The sequence below is a fragment of the Oryx dammah genome, unplaced genomic scaffold, assembly GCF_014754425.2.
Source record: "Oryx dammah isolate SB20612 unplaced genomic scaffold, SCBI_Odam_1.1 HiC_scaffold_2, whole genome shotgun sequence".
NCBI lineage: Eukaryota > Metazoa > Chordata > Mammalia > Artiodactyla > Bovidae > Oryx > Oryx dammah.
Genome location: NW_024070186.1, coordinates 171,253,805 through 171,278,020, shown reverse-complemented (window position 1 = coordinate 171,278,020; position 24,216 = coordinate 171,253,805). Strand labels below are relative to the sequence as shown.

The window sequence follows — 24,216 nt, the reverse complement described above, 5'->3', positions numbered from 1 at the left end:
CCAAATGGCTTAACTTCTCTGGGTCACTGTCTCATCATCCATAAAATGAGTAGTTTGGATCAGATCTCCTGAGAAGGATCTTTTGGCCCCACCATCTGGAACTCTTGTTCTAGAAAGGGGACTTTCTTGGGGGATACTGAGACCACAAGTTTGTGTTGACAAAAGTGACCCCTTTAGTCTTCTCCCTACTAGTCAAGCAAAGCCCTCCTTGTAAATTTCACCATTCCCAATTATGGGAATTCCAGTGTGGCTGCGATTTTCACAGAGATGACACTTCCTATCCATCTTCTTTGGAATCTGCAAAGGAGGAGGGCTTGTGTGACTAATAAACCCAGAAATAAATAGTGGCTTCTTGTTCTGTTCCTTTAGGGACAGTCACCCACGGTGCCCCCCTGGTGCACAGCGGAGGGGAGAAAGCCATGCACTCACCTTCTCTTTCTAGAATGTTTCCCAGGTTCTTTTTAGCCTAGTCCAGCTGTCCTGAGGAAAAAAAAAAAAAAAGACTGGGGAACCAGCAGAGAAAACAGGAGAAAGCCCCTAGGACCCACACTTCCCAGCCTGGCCTGTAGGAGGAGCTGTCGGGAGAGCCGCTGGGCCAGTCTGCAGCTGCCGTGTTGCGGGGCTAGGCAAAGAGCAGCTCATTGCTTCCTGGCATGATTTACCTCGTTGGCCCTTTCCTGCCACAATTAATCACGTGACCGCGTTTGTGCACAGGAGCCCCCTCAGAGGGGGCCAGTGGGCTGTGTACAGTCTCAGCTGCATTTAACCTGATGAATGGAGCTCAGGCAACCCGCTTTGAGGCTTTGTTCTGCAGTTGGTTCAAAGTATTCCTGCTGGGTTTTGTGCATTCCTTATTTGTCTTCCCTAGGAGACTTCAGAAAACTGGTCCTGAGAAAGGAAAAGTTGCAACTTTAAAAAATGCACTAAAGCCTTCATAAGTGTTATAGCAGTCTAGCTTGAAGAAGGCTGCTTGTCAAACATTAGCAGCAGCAGGACTGCCATATACAGTGGGGCAGATTGTGTACTGCACAATTCCATGGATTCACTATGATGTCAATGACATCCCAGTGTTGTCAGTGCCAGAGTTCAGCATGTCCCATAGATGAGCAGGCCCTATCTTCTAGGGAACAGATGTCGTGGCTATAACAGAGCTCATCCATTTGTTTCTCTTCTGAAATCCTCGAGTAAATCTGGATATTAGCATTGGGGTCTCAGAATGGATAGGTAATAGGACAGGAGAGAACCCTTGGGTTAAGGGCAGAGTTTTTTGACAACCTCTGTCCAGGGCAGAACTGTCACTGCCTGCCTCACTTTCTCTAATAACCACATGTGAATGAATTTTAGGGTGAGCTGGAGAAGCAGCTTCTACAAGCAAACCCCATCCTGGAGGCTTTTGGCAATGCCAAAACTGTCAAGAATGACAACTCCTCCCGATTCGTAAGTTGTGAAGCTACATGAGTTTTCTGGAAAAGGCTCGGGTCCCCCGGTGTCCCCTCCTGCCTGAGAACGCGAAGTGCATGTGTGTGCCTGGGGCATCTGAGGCTTAAGGGATGGAGGTGTGCGTTGCGTTTTACTCTGTGACTCCAGTGCTGTCTTAAACTTACCACCCTGTGAGTGTTCCAGCCACTCACTCCCTCATTCATTCATTCACTATTCATGTAACAAATATTCATTGAGCACCTGCTGTATACTTGGCTCCCTGTTAGAATTTGACATTCATAATTCATTCAATAAACATATACTGAGCATTGAGCACCTAGTATACAAGTGCTAGACATGTGTATACAATACTCGTTCATTTATTCAGCAAAACATGCATTGAGCACCTACTGTATACCAAGAACATGCAAGTTTCAACACATTTATTAAGCACTCACTGTATACATCCATACAGGCATTTTTACACACATCATTCTCTCTCTTCATTTATTTGGATCATTTTTATTAAGTACCTACTGTATACCAGACCTTGAACTGGACTTAGAATCACAGCAAACAATTCAGATGTGGTTCCAGCCTTCACAAAGGCCAATAGTCAGTGATGCAGAACTTCCCACACCAGCTTTCCCGGGCTTCATGGACCCCTCCCCTTTCTCACTTGAGCCTAACGGGGTCAGGGGAACCCTGAACTTGGGTGGTTGATGATACTTAGACAATAATCATTTTGTTGTACAGAACAAGTGGGACCTCCATAGGAGACTCAGAAAGATAATTTCATGAAGAAATTTATAGGAAAGATTGTATCTGAATTCTATTAATGAGGGAGACTATGCTGATTTGTGGGTGCCCCTCTGAATGCTCCCTGACTTCGCTTGCCCAACTTTCCTGCAGCATGGGGTTGAGGGACGAGGCTGGGGACCCCACTGTGAACTGTGTTTTCCTGTTGGTAGGGCAAATTCATCCGCATCAACTTCGATGTCACGGGTTACATCGTGGGAGCGAACATTGAGACGTGTATCCTTTGCTGAGCCTGGGCCACCTGGGATCCTCATCCCTGGCACCATCCACCTCCTGCCCAGAGCCCCAGGGGGTCTGAAAGGCACAAGAGCCACTTCTCTCTCCAGCACTTGGGTGCCATCCAGAACAACTCTTCCCTGGGGTTGTTACCGCTTAAGAGCAAGCCTTGTAGTGTGGTGGTCCCTTGGTTTGGGGGCCTCAAGCAGCCTGTATCTGATTCTAGGTGGACCTCTCCCTAGCTGAGTGATCTTGGGCTAGTTACTCAACCTCTCTGTGCCTCATCAGTGAAATGGGGATGCTAATAATACCTGCCTCAAGTGAACTGATTCATGTAATGCTTTTAGAGGACTTCCCTGGTGCCTCAATAGTAAAGAATCCACCTGCAAGGCAGGAGACATAGGTTTGATCGCTGGGTCAGGAATATCCCCTGGAGAAGGGAATGGCAACGCACTCCAGTCTTCTTGCCTGGAGAATCCCATGCACAAAGGAGCCTGGCGGGCTACAGTCCATGGGGTTGCAAAAGAGTTGGACAAGACTGAGCAGCTAACACACTAAAGCTTTTAGAATCATGACAAAATAAGGGCTAGTTAAGCATTGGCTACAGCTTCCTTGGTGGCTCAGATGGTAAAAAATTTTGCCTGCAATGCAAGAGACCTGGGTTTGATTTCTGTGTCGGAAAGATCCCTTGGAGAAGGAAATGACAACCCACCCATCCACAAGTACTTCACTTCATCCTTAACGAGCCAGGATTCAAGGCCAAGCCCAGACCCCTTGTCCTTCTTAGGAACAAGCAGCTCCAGCCCACAAATAGGATGTCAGTGGAAATAGAACTTTCCCAGAGGAACAGCCTGCTTCTGGCAAAGCAAACTGAAAGCTATTTCTGTAAATCTAAGGAATCAGAATTCCGCCAGCCCACCAGTGCCCACTCATGCATCCCAGTGGGGGCTCAGGGTATGGCTGGGGTCGCCTGACCATGCACCATCTCCACCTCTCCAGAGTTGGGCCAGGACTAAATGAGATACAGCAGAACACATACGAGTCTCCAGTGGGGGATAAAGAGACCATGAAGAGCCTTGTGTAGACTCAGAACAGGCATGGCCACCAGCTGAGTTCAGTTTTCTGAAGTTTCTGGATTCGGGAATTACAGATGAGTTTGTGGCCCTAGCCACTCCCTTCTTCCGGGGATCTTCCCAACCCAGGGATTGAACCCTGGTCTCCTGCATTGCAAGCAGATTCCTAAACATCTGAGCCACCAGGGAAGCCCACAGTTATGAGGCCTTTAGAGGAGAAATTAGTGCCCATGACCTGACATAACAGAGCAGGGAGGACACAGTCTAAACCAGTGGATTTGGGAACACAGAGAAGAAATGATTATTCATTCTTCGATGGTTAGCATCTTGGCAGATTTTTAGTCAAGTAGAACCTGGTTCTTATGTGCAGGAAATCCACCTGGTATGACAGCCCAGCCCCTCATGTGGCTCCCACCATCCCCATGCCCCCATGGCCTCCACCCCTCCCCCCACAGCAGAACGGCTTTAGATTAATCAGTGGGCGTGTTTACAATATCCTGAGGCTCGGTTGCTAGTCAGCTGAGTCAAGGACACTCAGCCATCCAGAACTGGCACCCAGCTCTCTGAAGCCCAGACCTTTGGCTGAAGTAGTTTTGGCCACTGCAAACACTGGCTTCGCTGCTTCCTAATTGTGTCCTCCTGGGAAATGAGCCTTCCCCGAGCTTCCCTGGGCCTCGGTTTCCCCTGTATTGAAAATGCCAACAATATTCACTCTCAGTTCCTAGGCTAGTTTGTGAGGTTTAAATGAGACAATGGAAAAATGGTACAGATGAACCAGGGCAGGAATAGAGATGCAGACATAAAGAATGGCCATGTGGACACAGCGTGGAAAAGAGAGGGTGGGACAGATTGGGAGATTGGGATTGACGTATACACACCACCACGTGTAAAATAGGTAGCTAATGGGAGCCTGCTGTAAAGCACAGGGAGCTCAGCTCGGTGCCCTGTGAAGAACCGAGGTCGGTGGGAGGTAGATCCAAGAGAGAACGGATGTCTGTATACTTATAGCTAATTCACTTCGTTGTATAGCAGAAACTACTCAATATTGTAAAGCAATTGTATTCCAAGAAAGAAAAGCAAATGAGAAAATGCATGTCAACATTTAGCACAGGGATTAACAGACCATAGAGGGTGTAATTATTTTTACTCTGTATTATCTAAAGACAGTTCACTCTACAGAAGAGAAGTTGGTGATGGTTGTTGGGAAAACATCTCATTTCATGCCCCTCCCAGAAGTCTTCCATCCTGGAGTCTCTTGACTCCTGTCTTTTTATACTTTTTTAACCCCCTTTGTTCCCCTCACTTTTCTCTGCACTGGGGCCAGCCAGCAGCACCTAGCGGTCTCATTTTGAATCTATGAGCCAGAACTGGAAGGTCAGCTCATGTGAACCAATGGCTTGATCTTCCTCAGCAATCAAAGTCCTCAAAACTCTCCAGGGAGCTTCTCCCGTGTTCTGGAGATTTCCCCTCCAGCAGTTGATGTGCCAGAGCTTGGGGAGGAAGGTCAGCTCCCTGCAAGGGAAGCACATGTGCTATCCCTGGAATTAATTCTGTGTTGTTGTTGCTCAGTAGCTCAGTCATATCCAACTCTTTGTGACCCTATAGACTGTAGCACTCCAGGCTCCCCTGTCCTTCACTCTCTCCTGGAGCTTGCTCAAACTCATGTCCATTGAATTAGATGGTGGTGCCATCTAACCATCTTATCTTCTGTTGCCCCCTTCTTCTCCTGCCCTCAATCTTTCCCAATATCAGGGTCTTTTCCAATGAATCGACTCTTCACATCAGGTGGCCAAAGTATTGGAGCTCCAGCTTCAGCATCTGTCCTTCCAATGAATATTCAGGGTTGATTTCCTTTGAGATTGACTGGTTTGATCTTGCTGTCCAAAGGACTCTCAAGAATCTTTTCCAGCACAGCAGTTCTAGAATTCTTAACTCCTCCCAAACCAGATCTGCTGGAAAAGTCACGTGCGATTCGCCAAGCCAGAGACGAGAGGACCTTCCACATCTTTTACTATCTGATTGCTGGAGCCAAGGAGAAGATGCGAAGTAAGTGATGAGCAAGGACGTTTGCTGGGAGACCTCAGCCCTCCCTTCCGTCGTTTTCCAGGATTAATTGATAGCTATTAAAACAGAGCCTGAGATCCCGCCAGGGAAAGAGTTACACATCTCTGGGCAGCATCTCCTCCTCTCCTTGGAGTCATCTTCATTTACTGAGCATCTACTATGCGGCATAGCAGATGTCAGTTTCAGTTAGGCATTAAATGATTAATTAATTAATAATTAGACTGGATGACATCAAGTCCAAATAGACGCAATCTGTGTCTTCTAGGAGGGGAGAAAGACAATTGCCGGGTACTTGCCTGGTGGCCCAGTGGATAAGAATCTGCCTGCCAGTGCAGGGGGCACAGGTTTGCTCCCTGATCTGGGAAGATCCCATATGCCCTGGAGCAACTAAACCATGCTCCGCAACAAGAGAAGCCACCGCAATGAGAAGCTGGAGCGTTGCAGCAAAGAGTAGCCCCCGCTCCTGCAACTAGAGAAAGCCCACATACAGCAGCCAAGACCCAATACAGCCAAAAGTAAATTAAATCAATTTTTAAAAGATAGTTGCTATATTTGCAAGTTTATAAAACTTGCAAGTATTTAAGATGCATTCTGATTTCATAAGGAATTTTGTAGTGGCTCCAAGCACTTTTCGTTATACCTGTTTTGAAAGTAACTTTGAAGTGGCTTTTTCGTAGGGTGGGGTCAACTATATTTTTCTATAACGAACCAGATAGTAGATCTTTTAGGCTCTGTAGGCCACATGGTTTTTGTCACGGCCACTGAGCTCTGTCTTTGTAAATGCAGAAGCAGCCATAGGCAATGCTAAACCAGTGGGCATAGCTGTATTACAGTAGAATTTTACTTACAAAAATAGGAATACGCACTGTGCTGTAGTTTGCTGTTCTCTGTTGTAGGAAAAACATTTTTCACATAGAAACACTATACTGTATGCCAGACTCCAGTAGGAAATTATATAATATGATCTAGGCATGCAGAAGAATTCATCTTTACTAACTTAAAAGAACATTTAAAATTCTGAAAAAAAGGAATATACCTGTCAATATAGGTACATAGTATGCTCTACATTATAGTAATAAGTTTAAATCCTAAATTTTAGGAGAACAGTACAAGTTTCGCTTCCCATCAGTTTTGTGACCTGGGGTTAGTTATTTGGCTTAGAAAATTACCGGAAGTATGCGTGGACTCGTACCTTTGCTGTGATGAGGTGTATTGTAACGTTCCACCACTAGAGGGAGCAGCGTTCATGATTTGATCTTGATACTGGGCATCCGGAGCAACTTTGGATAAAAGTGGGGAGTGGAATGGACGTTACACAGTGGCAAATAGGTAAACTAGCTGTTACAGCACAGATGCTGTGGGGTGGTCCAGAGGGAAATGTTTATATTTTTCTCCCATCTCTGTGCCACCAAAGTCAACAGTCTGGTGGTTTGGAAACGGGTTCAAGTTTTGTGCTCTGCCTCCAGTCTTCCAGAAATCGAGCAGGGATAAGGCTAACTAAAATTCCTAGGAACCACTTGTATACTTGATGATAGATTTGGGAAGAGGTTAGGGTTTTAGAGAGAATTGGATATTTTTAAAGATATCCTCGGGCTGGATAATGAAATCTTGGCAAAGACTCAGATCCTTGTGACTTTAATCAAGCATTTCAGTTAATCTGAAGGCTTGAGTTAACTGGCATCTTGGGCCAATTTAACCTCGACTTTATCAAGTAGCTTCCAAGTGACCTGACCCATGAAAGCCCTTCGCTTAAAAAGTAAAGCATCTTGCTGAATTCCCTCCAAAAGTATAATCAAATCCAGCCTGATTAACGATTGATCTGGAAGAGGACACTTGATATATTGGAGTTTGTCATAAATGCAAATGGTGTAAGAAAAAAAGAGAATAAATTATAAATTTGAGGGAGAAAGGGGTGAATAACAATAAAGGAATGTAACTACAGAATACAGCTTTATAGAGAACAATATTTAATAAATGTCATAAACAGAGAGTTGGCAAATGTTTTTATTAAAGGGCCAAATAGTCCATATAGGTTTTGAGAATCGCATGGTTTTTATTGCAGCTACTCAACTCTGGCTGCCGTTGTAGCATGAGAGCAGCGATAGACATCATGTCAATGTATGGCAAAACCAATACAGAATTGTAAAGTAAAATAAAAAAAAATAGACAAGGGAATGGGGGTGCCTGTGTTTCCATAAAACTTTATTTATAAAGACAACCAGCAGACCAGATATGCCTTATCTATTATTACAGGGGCTTCCTAGTGGCACTAGTGGTAAAGAACTCGCCTGCCCATGCAGGAAACATAAGAGACACGGGTTCAATCCCTGGGTCAGGAAGATCCCCTGGAGCAGGAAATAGCAACCCACTCCAGTATTCTTTGGTGGAGAAGCCCATGGACAGAGAAGCTTGGAGAGCTACAGTCCATGCAGTCGCAAAGAGCTGGACATGACTGAAGTAACCTAGCATGCATTGATTGCTAGAAATAGTTTGAGAAGAGAGAGGATGTAAGAGCACTAAATCTTTCTCTATCATAGCAGGAAGTGAATGGGCAGTATCTAACCCACATCCAGAAGTAGTCATTAATATGATATATAAGTATAATATATAGTAAGCCTATTATATAGAGAAATAGTGATAACTACCAGGAAAAAAAAAACAGTTAAAAGAGATAAAAAGCAGTTACTGTAGGTAACTACTATAGGTAGGAGCTGGATAAACGATCGGACAAGCAATGGTGTTTTTATTATAAACCTTTTGATAGTAATTGATTTTTTTTCTCATAAAGTATTTGTTAAGTTTAACGTGTTTTATAAGGATAGGACAGAATCAACTATTACACAACATATGTAGAACAAAAATCACGGTGCTAACTAGATATCCAAAAAGATATGGTAAAATCATACATGGCTAGAGAATTATTTGATTATTAGAGAAGGAAAACTGGGGTGATTCAGGAACAAATGCTGATGAAGGTTGCAAAACAAGGGTGCCTTTCTCCTTCCTTGGGATGCTCGTGAAGTTCCTGTCAAATTCTCTTCGACCAGTGATGACCAGAAGCTGCAAGTTGCATTTCTCAGGCTGTTAGTACCAGCTTCATATAGATCTGTAGCTCAATCACTGATATTTAAAATCTGTGTGAAAAAAAAAAATCTGTGTGCATGTTTAATTTTGATAAAAGTTTAATAAATGGATGGATAAAGATTAATCTAACTTTTCAGACAGCTTTGTTCCTAAAGGCAAGGTGCCTTGGGAGACTGAGCTAAAGATGTCCCTTCCTCTAAGTAGATGCCACCGTCCTGGCTAAGGAAGTGGGCCCAACGCTGGATTTCAGTTGCCAGGCACCCTGGGGCAGTGCACGAGCTTCACCACTGTATGAGGCGGGTGATGGCTAGTGATCACTTCTATGCAGTGAAACAGAGGGACGCTTTGAACTGTCCAAGTCTCGGGAAAGGGAGAGAAATTCTGATGGACCAGACCCTTTATCAGGCTCCTATCTCCTGTTCACAGTGGAAGTGTCTTTCCTGACCACCGCCCCATCTTCCTCTCCTTCTAGATGACTTGCTTTTGGAAGGCTTCAACAACTACACATTCCTCTCCAACGGCTTTGTGCCCATCCCGGCCGCCCAGGATGACGAGATGTTCAATGAAACCGTGGAAGCCATGGCCATCATGGGGTTCACTGAGGAGGAGCAGCTGTGTAAGTCCTTTCACCTTGGGCGAGGTGCTGGTCAGGAGACCCGCTCTGGGCTCCTGCTCTGGGTACTGACCCCAAAAATGCTTTAGCAAATGTCCAGGCTCTTTCTTGTTCAACTTGTCCAGAAGAATTTGGGCAAAAAAACATGAGGTACTAAGGGAAAAAAGAAATGAACACACACACACACACACACACACACACACACATTGAGGCTGAGGAGCAAAGGGAGCAGCGAAGTAGTTTATTTAGGGCAGAATTGAAAGTTACACACTCAACACAGAGTGTAGGTGTCCTCGCAAATGAGGGGTGCCCTGCGGGGGTTTTTTTGATCTCCCTTTTATTTGTAGCCCTTTAAATAGGTGGGTCTTTTTGATTAAGGGTGGGGCATTCATTGAGGGGAAGGTTGAAGTGTGGCCTGGATTGCATCCAGTAGCATCAGTCCTGGTCTTGAGCATTTGTCTCTTGGAGCCCCTGTACCTGACACTAAGAGCTGTATTCCCTTAAGTTTTCCTTTACTAGTCTCCACACACGGAAGATCATACAGGGTCACTGGCAACCCCTGCGCTTTCACTGCATTTGCTCCACGGTTTTCTTGGTCAGGGTTTCTTGCTCATAATTCCAGAGTTTCTGTGCTAATGCCATTCCTCCATGAATCATGGCCTGATTAAGTGCAAAACAGGGAGGTGGCTTTGCCTTCCAGCTGACGTCTGTGTATGAAGAGACCATCCTCGGGCCCAGCCCTGCCTTTCCTGCCTCAGTACCACTGGAATACATTAGGGACTTTTCTTTGGTCGGGACAGATTTCTGCTCTCTGAATTCCCCACTCAAAAAAAAAAAAAAGGAAAAGAAGGAAAATTAATATTACTTTAGATGGTTTTTTGCTGTCTTAGAAGAGTGGCTACGTTAGGCCTCTTTTGGCCATAACTGATCAAATTGGCTTAAGCAAAAAGTAAAATGATTCATTCATGTAGCTGGAAAATTCAGGGATACTAGCTTCATGAACAGCAAATTCTTGGGACTCTAAGAATGTCTTTGGAACTTGGTATCTCAGTAACCTTGTCTTTAAGTAGGTGATACTTTCTTGGCAACAAAATGGCTGTTGCAGCTCCAGCCCTTACATCCATTGCATTTATGTCCAGCAGAAATGAGCAGAGTGGATTCCTTGCCTGAGTCCCTTAATGAAGTCTCATTGCCTAGGTTGACATGTATAATCCTGAACTACTCACAATGAGCCAGGGTTGTAGAAAGCTCTATTACATCTCTTTGTTATGGTCTCTATTCCATTCTTGAAGCTGGAGGTAGAGAGGTTATTGGCCTCATCAAGAATATGTAGGTGGAGGAGAGGGAAAATAATTGTGGCAGTGGGTGTACTTGGGTTCTTCCTGGAAAGGCAATTCTGGCGATGGGTCAGTATTGATCAATTTCATCATACCAATGACCAAGAAACACATTTGGTCCTCAGACTAGGAAAGCTCATAGAGACATTCCTGGTTTCCATACTGTGTGAGAAACACTTTTCCTCTGAATTAGATATGCCTCAATATTTAAGATTAATCTCTTTGGGAAACACCAGGACAAGACTGTGAAAATTTTCCCTTTCTTTCCATGTTCGCACCCACTTTGAAGCCCCAGAATGAGGGCTACAATTGCGAAAATGCAGGACAACTGCATTTTGCAGGATGGGCAGCTCCTCCAGAGATAACCCCCTTCATGGGGCTGAAAAAAAGAAGATTCCATGAGTCAGATAACAGATGGTAGGTCTTTGTGGCTTTTGGCTGGGATCCCACTTCAGAATCCAGTGCTAACAGCATCCCTTCCTGAATGACATCGGCTCTCCAAGAATGATTCATTTTATTTGGAACATGAGTTAATTTTACTTCTAATCTTTGCTTTTAGAAAAATACAACTGATGACTAAGTACTTGCTTTGGGCCAGGTATTTGGTAAACTTCCCTATTTAAAAAATGTACCAAAAATATACCAGAATGTTCAGTTTTATGTACATAATAAAAAACTGGAACAAACTAAAATATTGATAGAAGATTTATTCAATCATTGTTTGACCTTATGAAAGAAAACAATGGGTCCTTTCAGACATTGCCTTATGTGGAAATGCTCCTAATATATTTAAAGTGAAGACATCAGGGGACAAAACCGTCTGCTAAGTGCTTTATGCACAGTATTTAATATTGCAACAACCCTAGGAGATGACTGCTGTTACCACAGTTTGCAAATGAAGAAACCGAGGCACAGAGAAGCAAAGACACACACACAGAAGAGACACACAGCAAGTCACCGATGGGGCTGGGACTCATTCTTGGGTCTCATGGAATCCCAAACCCCACTTTATGATGTGCTGTGCTCTGTTTTTGTATGTGGGAAGGTGGGTTTTGTTCTATAAATTTAAAAAAATGTCTATGTCAGAACCAAGGTATGGAAACCAAGGTTAGAAGGAACCCAGAATATTCTACAATGTGGACTCATTTTTCAGACGATAAGTGATGCAGAAACCCACCATGAGGTGGCGGTCCCTTCTCTAGTCCTTTTCAGGCCATCTGATGACTTTCACAGAGAGGAGCAGTTTGGCATCTATACGGTCTTCAGCCCCTCCGTGGCACTTGCTCATCACCCTTTTAACCTTGGAGAGCAGACCCCAGGTTGAGCACCCTGGGCAGGTCCCAGCCTCTTGCTAGCATTTGATAGTATGATTCATTTTCCATGTATTTATTTTTATCATGGCCATCTATTTATGGCAAGGAAAGCTGATTTTTTCACTTAAGATAAAGTTTCCTACTAAAGTAAATCATAGGAAAGAGAAGTGATTGTAAAGGAAAGTGCTGAGTATCAGTAGAGTACTGGAGAAGGAAATGGCAACCCACTGCAGTATTCTTATCTGGAGAATTCCATGGACAGAGGAGCCTGGCTGGCTACAGTCCATGGGGCCGCAAAAGCCTGGGACACGACTGAAGACCTGAGCACACAGGCAGACAACCTCCCTAGTCATGTGAAAGCAAATAAATAAATAATCGAGCAGCGGTATGTCTACAGCATGCCGTGTACGCACTAAGCCACTCCAGTCCCGTGTGGCTCTTGAGACCCCACGCACTGTAGCCCGCCAGGCCCCTCTGTCCATGGGATTCTCCAGGCAAGAATACTAGAGTGGGTTGCCATTTCCTTCTCCAGGGGATCTTCCCGACCCAGGGATCGAACCCACGTCTCGTACATCTCCTACAATGGGACTGTGGAAATCAACCCTCTGCACAAAAATATTCAGTCAGTGATGATACAGATGAAACCTAAAGCGGCATCAACGGTAAAGGACTGACACCTGGAATCAGATCTAGACAGTCTCTGGGAGGGTCTCGGGGCAGGGGCGCTGGAGTCAGCTGCTGGGAGTTCATGTCCTGGCTGGGTTATTAGCAGCTGTGTGAACTCCCAGCATCTAACTCCAGCGCCCCTGCCCCCGGATCCTCCCAGAGACTGTCTAGATCCATTTCCAGTGTCAGTCATTTACAACTGATGCCGCTTCAGGTCTCATCTATGTCATCACTGATTGAATATTTTTACACAAAGGGTAGATTTCCACAGTCCCAATGTAGGAGACGTACGTCTCCACCTGCCTGCATTGGCAGGCAGGTTCTTTACCATTAGTGCCACCTGGGAAGCCCTGGTATGCCTGTAGAGCAAGCATTAAGATGAGGGTGAGGACTTCCCTGGTGGTCCAGGGGCTAAGACTCCATGCTCCCAGTGCAGGGGGCCAGGGTTCGATCCCTGGTCGAGGAACTAAAGCCACATGCTGTAACTAGGAGTTTGCATACCACAGCTAAAGATCCTGCACGCTGCAACAAAGAGTGAAGCTCCTGTGTGCCGCAACTCAGACCTGGATAGCCAAAATAAATAATTAAAAAATATAAATATAATTGAAAAATTAAAAAGAGAAAAATGAGGGTGTTCAGGGACTTCTCTGGTGGTTCAGTGGCTAAGAGTCCACACTCTCAATGCAGGGGGACTGAGTTTGATCCCTCATCAAGGAACTAGTTCCCACATGCTGCAGCTAAGAGTTTGCATGCTGCTTCTGCATGCCTCAGCTAAAGATCCTTCATGTCATAACTGAAAAAAAAAAAAATCCAGCATGCTGAAATGAAGATTGAAGATCCCGCATTCTGCACCTAAGACCCAGTACAGCCAAATAAGTAAATGAATTAAAATAAATAAATACTTTTTTAAAAAATGAGAGTGGACAAATGACTGATGCCCATGGGGTCTGAACTTAAGCCATTGTGTATACCAACCCTGATTATAAATCTAGGACTGTTCCCAACTCTCCCCAAAAAGGTCAAAGGAAAATGGGGAGCTGAGGGTGCTATCAGGCTTGAGCCCTGGAGCCGCGTGAGGGCCCAAGTGACCAGTCTCCTCTGGCTCCTGGACCTTAGCGAGAGAGAAGTACTTGCCCCAGGTTGCACAGAGAGCTAGCAGCAGTGTAAGACCATCATAATCGTGATGACATCATCGCAACTGCTGTTTATCGAGCACTCTCTGGGTTTAGGTGCTGTGTGCTGTGCTGTTAGTCACTCAGTCGTGTCCAACTCTTTGCAACCCCAAGGACTGTAGCCCACCAGGCTCCTCTGCCCATGGGGATTCTCCAGGCAAGAATACTGGAGTGGGTTGCCATGCCCTCCTCCAGGGGATCTTCCCAACCCAGGGATAGAACCCAGGTCTCCCGCATTGCAGGCAAATTCTTTACCAGCTGAGCTACCAGGGAAGCCCCTGGGTTTAGGTACCATGCGTTTAACCCTCATGACAGTCCTCTGAAGTAGGTGTTCTTATGGGCCTTCAGATGGCAAAGTGGGGGCCCAGAGAGGCTAATACCTGACTCCAAATCACACAGCTACTAATAACACAGCCAGGATGTGAACTCCCAGCAGCTAACTCCAGCATTTCTGCCCTCAGATCCTCCCTGAGGCTATCTAGGTCCATTTTCAGTCATTCACAGTTGATGCCGCTTCTGGGTTCCACCTATATCATCATTGACTGAATACTTTTATGCAGAGAGTAGATTTCCACAGTTTGATCCACTCTGGACTTTGTCCTAAACAACAATTTCTGTAAAATCACTAAGTGTATATCCTGGTTATACTATTTCAAATAAATTAGTAGAAGTCCCTAACGATTTAAATGTTTTTAAAAGTTTCCTGTGCGCTAAGTTGCTTCAGTCATGTCTGACTCTTTGCAACTCCATGGACTGTAGCCTGCCAGGCTCCTTGGTCCATGGGATTTCGCAGGCAAGGATACTGGAGTAGGTTGCCATTTCCTACTCCCAATCCTCCAGGGGATCTTCCCAATCCAGGGATTGAACCCATGTCTGTTAACGTCTCCTGCTTTGGCGGGTGGGTCACTCTCTGTACAGATGCAAGTGGTGCCTTTGTTCAGTTCAGTTCAGTCGCTCAGTCATGTCCGACTCTTTTCGACCCCATGAATCGCAGCACGCCAGGCCTCCCTGTCCATCACCATCTCCTGGAGTTCACACAGACTCACATCCATCAAGTCCATGATGCCATCCAGCCATCTCATCCTCGGTCGTCCCCTTCTCCTCCTGCCCCCAATCCCTCCCAGCATCAGAGTCTTTTCCAATGAGTCAACTCTTCGCATGAGGTGGCCAAAGTACTGGAGTTTCAGCTTTAGCATCATTCCTTCCAAAGAAATCCCAGGGCTGATCTCCTTCAGAATGGACTGGTTGGATCTCTTTGTAGTCCAAGGGACTCTCAACAGTCTTCTCCAACACCACACTTCAAAAGCATCAATTCTTCAGTGATCAGCCTTCTTCACAGTCCAACTCTCACATCCATACATGACCACAGGAAAAACCATAGCCTTGACTAGACGGACCTTAGTTGGCAAAGTAACGTCTCTGCTTTTGAATATACTATCTAGGTTGGTCATAACTTTTCTTCCAAGGAGTAAGCGTCTTTTAATTTCATGGCTGCAGTCACCATCCGCAGTGATCTTGGAGCCCCCCAAAAATAAAGTCTGACACTGTTTCTATTGTTTCCCCATCTATTTCCCATGAAGTGATGGGACCGGATGCCATGATCTTTGTTTTCTGAATGTTGAGCTTTAAGCCAACTTTTTCACTCTCCTCTTTCACTTTCATCAAGAGGCTCTTTAGTTCTTCTTCGCCTTCTTGCATTAGAGTGGTGTCATCTGCATATCTGAGGTTATTGATATTTCTCCCAGCAATCTTGATTCCAGCTTGTGTTTCTTTCAGCCCAGCGTTTCTCATGATGTACTCTGCATAGAAGTTAAATAAGCAGGGTGACAATATACAACCTCGACGTACTCCTTTTCGTATTTGGAACCAGTCTGTTGTTCCATGTCCAGTTCTAACTGTTGCTTCCTGACCTGCATACAGATTTCTCAAGAAGCAGGTCAGGTGGTCTGGTATTCCCATCTCTTTCAGAATTTTCCACAGTTTATTGTGATCCACACAGTCAAAGGCTTTGGCATAGTCAATAAAGCAGAAATAGATGTTTTTCTGGAACTCTCTTGCTTTTTCCATGATCCAGCAGATGTTGGCAATTTGATCTCTGGTTCCTCTGCCTTTTCTAAAACCAGCTTGAACATCAGGAAGTTTACGGTTCACGTATTGCTGAAGCCTGGCTTGGAGAATTTTGAGCATTACTTTACTAGCATGTGAGATGAGTGCAATTGTGCAGTAGTTTGAGCATTCTTTAGCTTTGCCTTTCTTTGGGATTGGAATGAAAACTGACCTTTTCCAGTCCTGTGGCCACTGCTGAGTTTTCCAAATTTGCTGGCATATTGAGTGCAGCACTTTCACAGCATCATCTTTCAGGATTTGAAACAGCTCAACTGGAATTCCATCACCTCCACTAGCTTTGTTTGTAGTGATGCTTTCTAAGGCCCACTTCACTTCACATTCCAGGATGTCTGGCTCTAGGTGAGTAATCACACCATCGTGATTATCTGGGTCGTGAAGATCTTTTTTGTATAGTTCTTCTGTGTATTCTTGCCACCTCTTCTTAATATCTTCTGCTTCTGTTAGGTCCAGACCATTTCTGTCCTTTATCAAGCCCATCCTTGCATGAAATGTTCCCTTGGTATCTCTAACATTCTTGAAGAGATCTCTAGTCTTTCCCATTCTGTTGTTTTCCTCTATTTCTTTGCATTGATTGCTGAAAAAGGCTTTCTTATCTCTCCTTGGTATTCTTTGGAACTCTGCATTCAGATGCTTATATCTTTCCTTTTCTCCTTTGCTTTTTGCCTCTCTTCTTTCCACAGCTATTTGTGACGCCTCCCCAGACAGCCATTTTGCTTTTTTGCATTTCTTTCCCATGGGGATGGTCTTGATCCCTGTCTCCTGTACAATGTCATGAACCTCCGTCCATAGTTCATCAGGCACTCTATCTATCAGATCTAGGCCCTTAAATCTATTTCTCACTTCCACTGTATAATCATAAGGGATTTGATTTAGGTCATACCTGAATGGTCTAGCGGTTTTCCCTACTTTCTTCAATTTAAGTCTGAATTTGGCAATAAGGAGTTCATGATCTGAGCCACAGTCAGCTCAGCAGGAGGGCCTAGAGGAGCTATCCCACGTTGAAGGTGCCTCTGTTACATGTTGAGAAACCTGTTTCCTGCTTCTCAGTAGTAAGGGTGGCATATTAGTCTCCTGTTGTTGTTGTAACAAGTGACCTCCTGCTTGGTGGCTTAAACAGCAGGAATTATTCTCTCATGGTTCTAGAGGCCAGGAGTCTGGAACCAAGGTGTGGCCAGGGGTGGCTCCTTCCGGGGGTTCTGAGGGAGAATCATCCCAGGTCAGTCGCCTCTCTTCTGTGACTGCCAGCAGTCCTTGGCTTGTAGATGCATCACCCCAGTCTGCCTTCTTCTTCTTCGTGTTTCTTCTGCTCTGTGTGACTTCTCTTCTCTCTGTTATCAGCTCACTTGTGGTTGGATTTAGGACCAGTTTAATTTAGTGTTAGTCTGTCAGTCATTTCCAACTCGTTGTGACCCCATGGACTATAACCTTCCAGGCTTCTCTGTTCATGGGATTTCCCAGGCAAGAATACTGGAGTGGGTTGCCATCCCCTTCTCCAGGGCTTGGACTCAGGTCTCCTGCATTTAAGGCCCACCAGTTTAATCTAGGGACTTCTCAGGTGGTGCTGATGGTACAGAATCCAGCTGCCGATGCAGGAGACACAGGAGACTCGAGTTTGATCCCTGGGTCAAGACAACCCCCTTGAGGGAGAAATGACAGCCCACTCCAGAATTCTTGCCTGGAGAAGCCCATGGACAGAAGAGGCTGAAGGGCTACAGTCCATGGGGCTGCAGAGTGTGGGACAGGACTGAGCATGTGCACGCGCGCACGTGTGCACGCGCGCACACACACACACACACAGAGATTAATCTAAGGTGATTTCATTTAATTGCCTCTGCAGGGATCTTTTTTCAAATAAGGTCACATTCGCAGGTTCTGGGTGGTCACTTCTTTGATGGCCCAGATGGTGAACTGCTGTTTAGTACCCACTGGGCCAGGCCTGTCAGAGAAGGCAATGGCACCCCACTCCAGTACTCTTGCCTGGAAAATCCCATGGATGGAGGAGCCTGGTAGGCTGCAGTCCATGGGGTCATTAAGAGTCGGACATGGCTGAGCGACTTCACTTTCACTTTTCACTTTCATGCGTTGGAGAAGGAAATGGCAACCCACTCCAGTACTCTTGCCTGGAGAATCCCAGGGACGGGGGAGCCTGGTTGGCTTCCATCTATGGGATCGCACAGAGTCAGACACGACTGAAGCGACTGAGCAGCAGCAGCAGCAGCAGCAGGGCCAGGCCTGTAGCTTGCAGCATCTCTCCTGATATAAATTTCATGAAGCAGGTACTTCTGTTACTCTCTCCATTTTCCAGATGGGGAAACTGAGGCTCTGCAAGATGAAGCTAGGATTTGAATTCAGGACATCCTAACACTAGAGTGAATGCTTTCAGCACTGCCCCAGACCCAGCCCTCGCTACTCTTACCATCTGGGCAGCCCTGTCCCCTTTGCTACTTTGTTGCCCTCTGGCTCTTTTGACCTGGGAGTGGTGACTGCTCTTTTGTCATTTCTGTGACCATGTTATCTACACAAGAAAGTGCAAACTGGCAGCCCCTGAGCCCACAGAAGAGATTGACCTCCATGTTAAAGTTGTTAATTTTATAATTTTATTATTATTTATTTATTTTTAAATTTATTATTTATTTACTTGGCTGTGTTGGGTCTTAGTTGCAACACGTAGGCTCTTCTTTACAGCACGTAGGCTCTTAGTTACAGCATGCCAGCTCTCTAGTCGTGGTACAGGCTTAGTTGCCCCATGTCATGTTGGATCTTAGCTCCCCAACCAGGGATCGAACCCACGTCCTTCACATTGCAAGGTGGATTCTTAACCTGTGAACCACTAGGGAAGTCTCCAAGTTGTTAATTTTAAACTTGGGTAGATTTCACATGAAAATCTGGGTTTCCCCATCATCTTTGGAAAAAGCAGAGGCTGGCAGCTCTGGGTTTGCCTCCCTTGTGGCCATGACTGGAGTCGCAGCTGTTTCCTTTCATACAGGGTTGTGGCCCCCATGCGTCCCTGCAGTCCCCATCAGTCTGCTTTTCTCATTTAGACCAGTGGTTCCCAACTAGGGTTGGGGGGAGGGTGGCCCCCAGGGGACAATTGGCAATGGAGACATTGCCAATTGGAGACATTTTTGGTTGTCATAACTTGGGAAAGGGTAACACTACTGACGGAGTCTGAGCTGGCTAGCTGGCATTACCGACTCAATGGACAGGAATCTGAGCAAAGTCTGGGAGATAGTGAGGACCAGAGAAGGCAATGGCACCCCACTCCAGTACTCTTGCCTGGAAAATCCCATGGACGGAGGAGCCTGGAAGGCTGCAGTCCATGGGGTCGCTGAGGGTCGGGCACGACTGAGAGACTTCACTTTCACTTTTCACTTTCCTGCATTGGAGAAGGAAATGGCAACCCACTCCAGTGTTCTTGCCTGGAGAATCCCAGGGACGGGGGAGCCTGGTGGGCTGCCGTCTATGGGGTCGCACAGAGTCAGACACGACTGAAGTGACTTAGCAGCAGCAGAGAAGTCTGACATGCTGCCGTCCATGGGGTCGCAGAGTCGGACATGACTTAGCAACTGAACACAGAGACAGCAGTACTGGCATCTAGCGGTTAGACAGCAAGGATGCAGCTAAACATCCTGTGATGATGCATGGGGCACCCCCCACAATCAACTATCTGGACCAAAAATTCACTAGTGCCCGGGGCTGAGAAATCCTGAGTTTCACCACTTGTATGGCAGGCATCACAGCAATCCCTCATTTGGACTTTCAGTTTAAGACTGTGAGTATTGCACCTGATGGTTTATAGAGCCCCTTCATAGATGTTATTAAAGAAACTGCCTCAGCTGCTTCCTTTTGACAGAAACTTTGTTCACTTGAGAGGAAAGTTTCTCCAGTGGTGAGTGGGAACATATGGGTGGGTGGTCTAGGCCCTTCTCCTCCTGAGCTGGGCCAGGGTCCCTAACGTGCGAGGACAGTTGTAGTAAAACTTTATCGCGACCCCATGGACTGCACGATCCATGGGATTCTCCAGGCCAGAATACTGGAGTAGGTAGCTGTTCCCTTCTCCAAGGGATCCTCCCAACCCAAGGATCTAACCCAGGTCTCCCGCATAACAGGAGGGTTCTTTACCAGCTGAGCCACAAAGGAAGTCCAAGAATACTGAAGTGGCTAGCCCATCCCTTCTCCAGCGGATCTTCCCAACCCAGGAACCAAACCAGGGTCTCCCACATTGCAGGCAGATTCTTTACCAACTGAGCTATCAGGGAAGCCCAAAAGGTCCCAAAACCACCCCCGCAAAAGATTGTCATCCCTAATTTGGCCTGAGGAATCGGAGTAGGCTGGAATCTCTATGTTTTGTTCTTGAAGCTGTGACTTCTTCTTGGAAATCCTGGGTGATCAGCACCTCAGATAATCTAAAGCCAAGTATTTGCATTGATCAATCCTCCATCCATCCATCCATCTATCCATCTCTTCATTGTCCATCCATCCGTACATCCATCCATCCATCCATCTTCCATCTATCTATATTCATCAATCCATTAATTGATCCATCTATCTATTATCTATCCATTCATTGATCCATCCATCATCCATCTTCCTTCCATCCATCCATCCATCCATCCATCACTTCATTTTCCATCCATCCATCTACCCTCCCTCCCCCATATGTGTCTGGACCCTGGAGAAGGTTAGGGGAATATAAAGAAAGTAGGAGAGCCCCCTATGCTCCAGGAATTCATGGTCTTGGGAGGATTTCAGGCTCAGAAACCATTTTGACAGTGACATGGACTGAGTATGGCATCAGAAGGGTTCCTAGGGTCTGGCAACACACTGTTTTGTCTGGAGATGCCTCGACAACCAGTGGAAAAGACTCCCCCTTCTTCATCCTAACATGAACGTTCACACACCCAGCCAGAGCATGCTAAGAAGCCCAGGGTTTTGTTTTGTCTTTAGATACAGTTTATTGACATAAAATTTACATTTAGAACATTGTGTGTAAGTGTATATAGTTGATGAATTTTTACACACCGAACACACTTGTGTAACTGGTGCCTATTTTAACTAAGAGAACACAACCACCACCAGCCCCCATGAAACTCCTCATGCCTCTTCTCGTAGCTTCCCCAGTCAAGGATAACCACCGTCCTGACTTCCAGCGGCATAGATGTGCCTGTTCAATGGATTTATGTGATGTGTTCTTGTTTGCATTTGGAGTCCTTCCTTCAGCATTCATGTTTGTGAGATACAGCAGGATTTTTTTGTTTGTTTGTAATTGTTAATCGTTCAATCTCCTTAATGTATAGAAGGGCCAGATAGTAAATATTTTAGCCTTACCAGGCCATACAATTTCCATGGCAACTGTTGAACTCTGCCATTTAGCGTGCAAATAGCTATATGGCAACCCACTCCACTGTTCTTGCCTGGAGAATCCTAGGGACGGGGGAGCCTGGTGGGCTGCCGTCTATGGGGTCGCACAGAGTCGGACACGACTGAAGCGACTTAGCAGCAGCAGCAGCAGCTATAGACAGCATGTAAGTGAATGAGTTTGGCTGGGTTCCAATAAAACTTTATTTTCAAGGGCAGGTAATGAGCTGGATTTGGTCCACAGGCTATAGATTGCCATGCCCTCCTGCACATAATTCCATTGTAGTGCAAGCTTTTTAGCACCAATCCAAAAATATTCTGTTCTGCCCTAGCTGGTCTTCTGTCCTCTTAGCAGGGAATTGGGGTGGTTTGGCTTTTTCCAGTTAGACACAAGTTAGTGGGTGAATAAGACTAGACAAAAGCTCAGAACGGAGGCTCTCGGGGGGAAAGCCGTGGGCCGGCTCCAGGTCCTCAATGACTTAGACTCTGGATCTTGATGTGGGCATTTCTGTCTTATCTGGTCTTCTCTCCTCACTCCAGCCATATTGAGGGTGGTGTCATCTGTCCTGCAACTCGGAAATATTGTCTTCAAGAAGGAAAGAAACACAGACCAGGCTTCCATGCCGGATAACACAGGTGCTTGCTGCTTTTTTTGTGATAACTGATGACTTTGGTGATGAGAGGGAAGGTCACATTGTCTTGGTTATTTTTCTGGCTGAGGATATCTGGGGTGTTAATAAGAACTAGGCTGGATTACTATCACTTAATTTCTCTTTTTTCAAACTTTTTACTGCTGAAGAGCCTACGTGGAAAATTCTCCAGTCAGAGTGTGCGGGGGTGGTGTGGGTGGGAAAGCTAAGTTTTGGATGAGACGGGATCCTTAGGGAGTATCTCTTCAAAAACCCCACACTCATTTATTTTGTTAAAAAAGTCTTTTTGAACACCTGCTATATGCCGAGCAGTGGGATACAGTGAGAAATGAGAAGGAACCACCCCATTTCTTATGCCATGTATGGTCTTGTTGGGGAGACAGACCTCATGTTTCTCTGAAATGGGGTGTTGTCAGATAAAACACAGGATGCCCAGTGGAATTTGAATTTCGGACAAACACTTCTGATTGTATGTCCTAGGCAATACTAGGGACATAATTATACTAAAAATTGTTCATCGCTTATCTGAAATTCAAGTTTCACTGGATGTCCTGTATGTTTTTCCTAAATCTGATAGCCCTACCTGCAAATAAACAGTTTTGTGTTTCAAAAAGATGGCCTGGATACCACCATGCTTGTTGGCGGCTGATCCAGAAGGAGGACTTAGGTTCCCAGCTTGCTCACTTGTGGCCTCAACTCCCCTGTCTCAATATTGGGTTGCTTTTCCAAGCTCCCTTTTGAACTGCCAATTGTTTCTTATGTCTTACACTCCCAAAATGGCAAGTTAAAGAAAATCTCATTCTAAGGAGAGACCCTCAGGGAAACAGAAATGAAAAGAGCACCTTTGCAAAAAGATGGGGGGAAAAAAATCCTAAAACTACACGATTTATCTCACACCATTCCAGACCATTGTGTGTCACTAGTCCTCACATTAAGGAAGCAGCTAATGTTGGATTTTTTTTTTTTTTGAGAAAACCTTTTTAAATGCAGAACTACATGAATACAAGAGGCCATGTGTCCACCATTCAGAATGGACATTTGTGACTATTTTTGAATGCTTCTTTATCTTTAGAATGAAACAAGACACAGTATAGAGAAGGCTGACATCTCTTATTCTCCCAACTGGGTCCCGTTCTTCTCCCTGAACCTCCTGACAACCACAATTGTACTTTACCATATACCCTTCTGGTCTTACGTTTATACTTTCACATACATATATCTGAACAATATACAGTGGTGTTTTGTGAGCTTTTTTTTAATTTACATGGATGATATCACACTATAGGCATCATCTTGCAACTTTTTTTCTAGAGGAAAAAATACTTACAAAAATACCATGATATATTTGTTTGCTCCCTTGTGAACAAACATTTAAGTTGTTTCCAATATTTTCCTCTCTGCATATATTGCCACATATGTCTTGGAATGGCAGAACAAATGCTTATTGAATTTAACTATATGTCAGATATATACCTACCTCATTTAATCCCATTGACAATCAAACAACATACCAAATAGCTGACCATTTCTGCAAGCTAGAGTTTGGGAAGTTAAGTAGCATTTCCAAAAAAATCACATGGCTACGAAGTGGGAAGAGAGCGAGGAGCTGAACCTGGCTCTGGCCCGAAGCCCCCAGTTGGGGCACGCCTCCATCCCAGCCCTGTCACTGCCTCTTGGCAAGATGCTGGGGGTGAGGCCACTAATGCCAGCAGCTTCTAGGGCTCTTTCATGCTGTGGTCACTGGCGTGCTCCCTGTCATTGAGGGAAAAACAGTGTATCCACAGACCACAGAGGTCCCATGTGATTTGCCTTCCTTCCCAAGCCTGCACTTTTGTGATGCACTTCATATGCTTCTTTTCTCCATCCAGCGGCTCAGAAAGTTTGCCACCTCATGGGAATTAATGTGACAGATTTCACCAGATCCATCTTGACCCCACGTATCAAAGTCGGGCGGGATGTGGTACAGAAGGCTCAAACAAAAGAACAGGTACGTGATGCATTTGCCATTTATTCCTGAAGACTCTTCCATCCATCTACCCTTCCATGCATCCATCCACCCACCATCCATCCACCATTCCCTCCATCCACCCTTCCATCCATCCACCCATCCATCTATCCACTCTTCCATCCATCCATCCAGCCTTCCATCTATCCATCCACCCATCCATCCATCCACCCATCCATCCATCCACCCATCCATCTATCCACACTTCCATCCATCCATCCAGCCTTCCATCTATCCATCCACCCATCCATCCATCCACCCATCCATCCATCCATCCACCCATCCATCCATCCAACCATC

The 24,216-nt window shown here is 45.5% G+C and overlaps 1 protein-coding gene across 4 annotated transcripts in view; it reads left to right on the top strand.

Annotated features, from left to right (window-relative positions):
• The window catches only part of MYH11 (myosin heavy chain 11), a 129,995-nt gene that overhangs the window by 62,156 nt on the left and 43,623 nt on the right, over positions 1-24,216 (top strand). For all 4 annotated transcript variants that reach the window (XM_040256863.1, XM_040256879.1, XM_040256858.1 and 1 more), the window contains 6 exons: positions 1,345-1,437; positions 2,391-2,454; positions 5,475-5,573; positions 9,148-9,291; positions 21,802-21,897; positions 23,780-23,898. In XM_040256863.1, the coding sequence (XP_040112797.1) occupies positions 1,345-1,437; positions 2,391-2,454; positions 5,475-5,573; positions 9,148-9,291; positions 21,802-21,897; positions 23,780-23,898 (615 nt within the window). The remainder of the gene's footprint in view (positions 1-1,344; positions 1,438-2,390; positions 2,455-5,474; positions 5,574-9,147; positions 9,292-21,801; positions 21,898-23,779; positions 23,899-24,216) is intronic.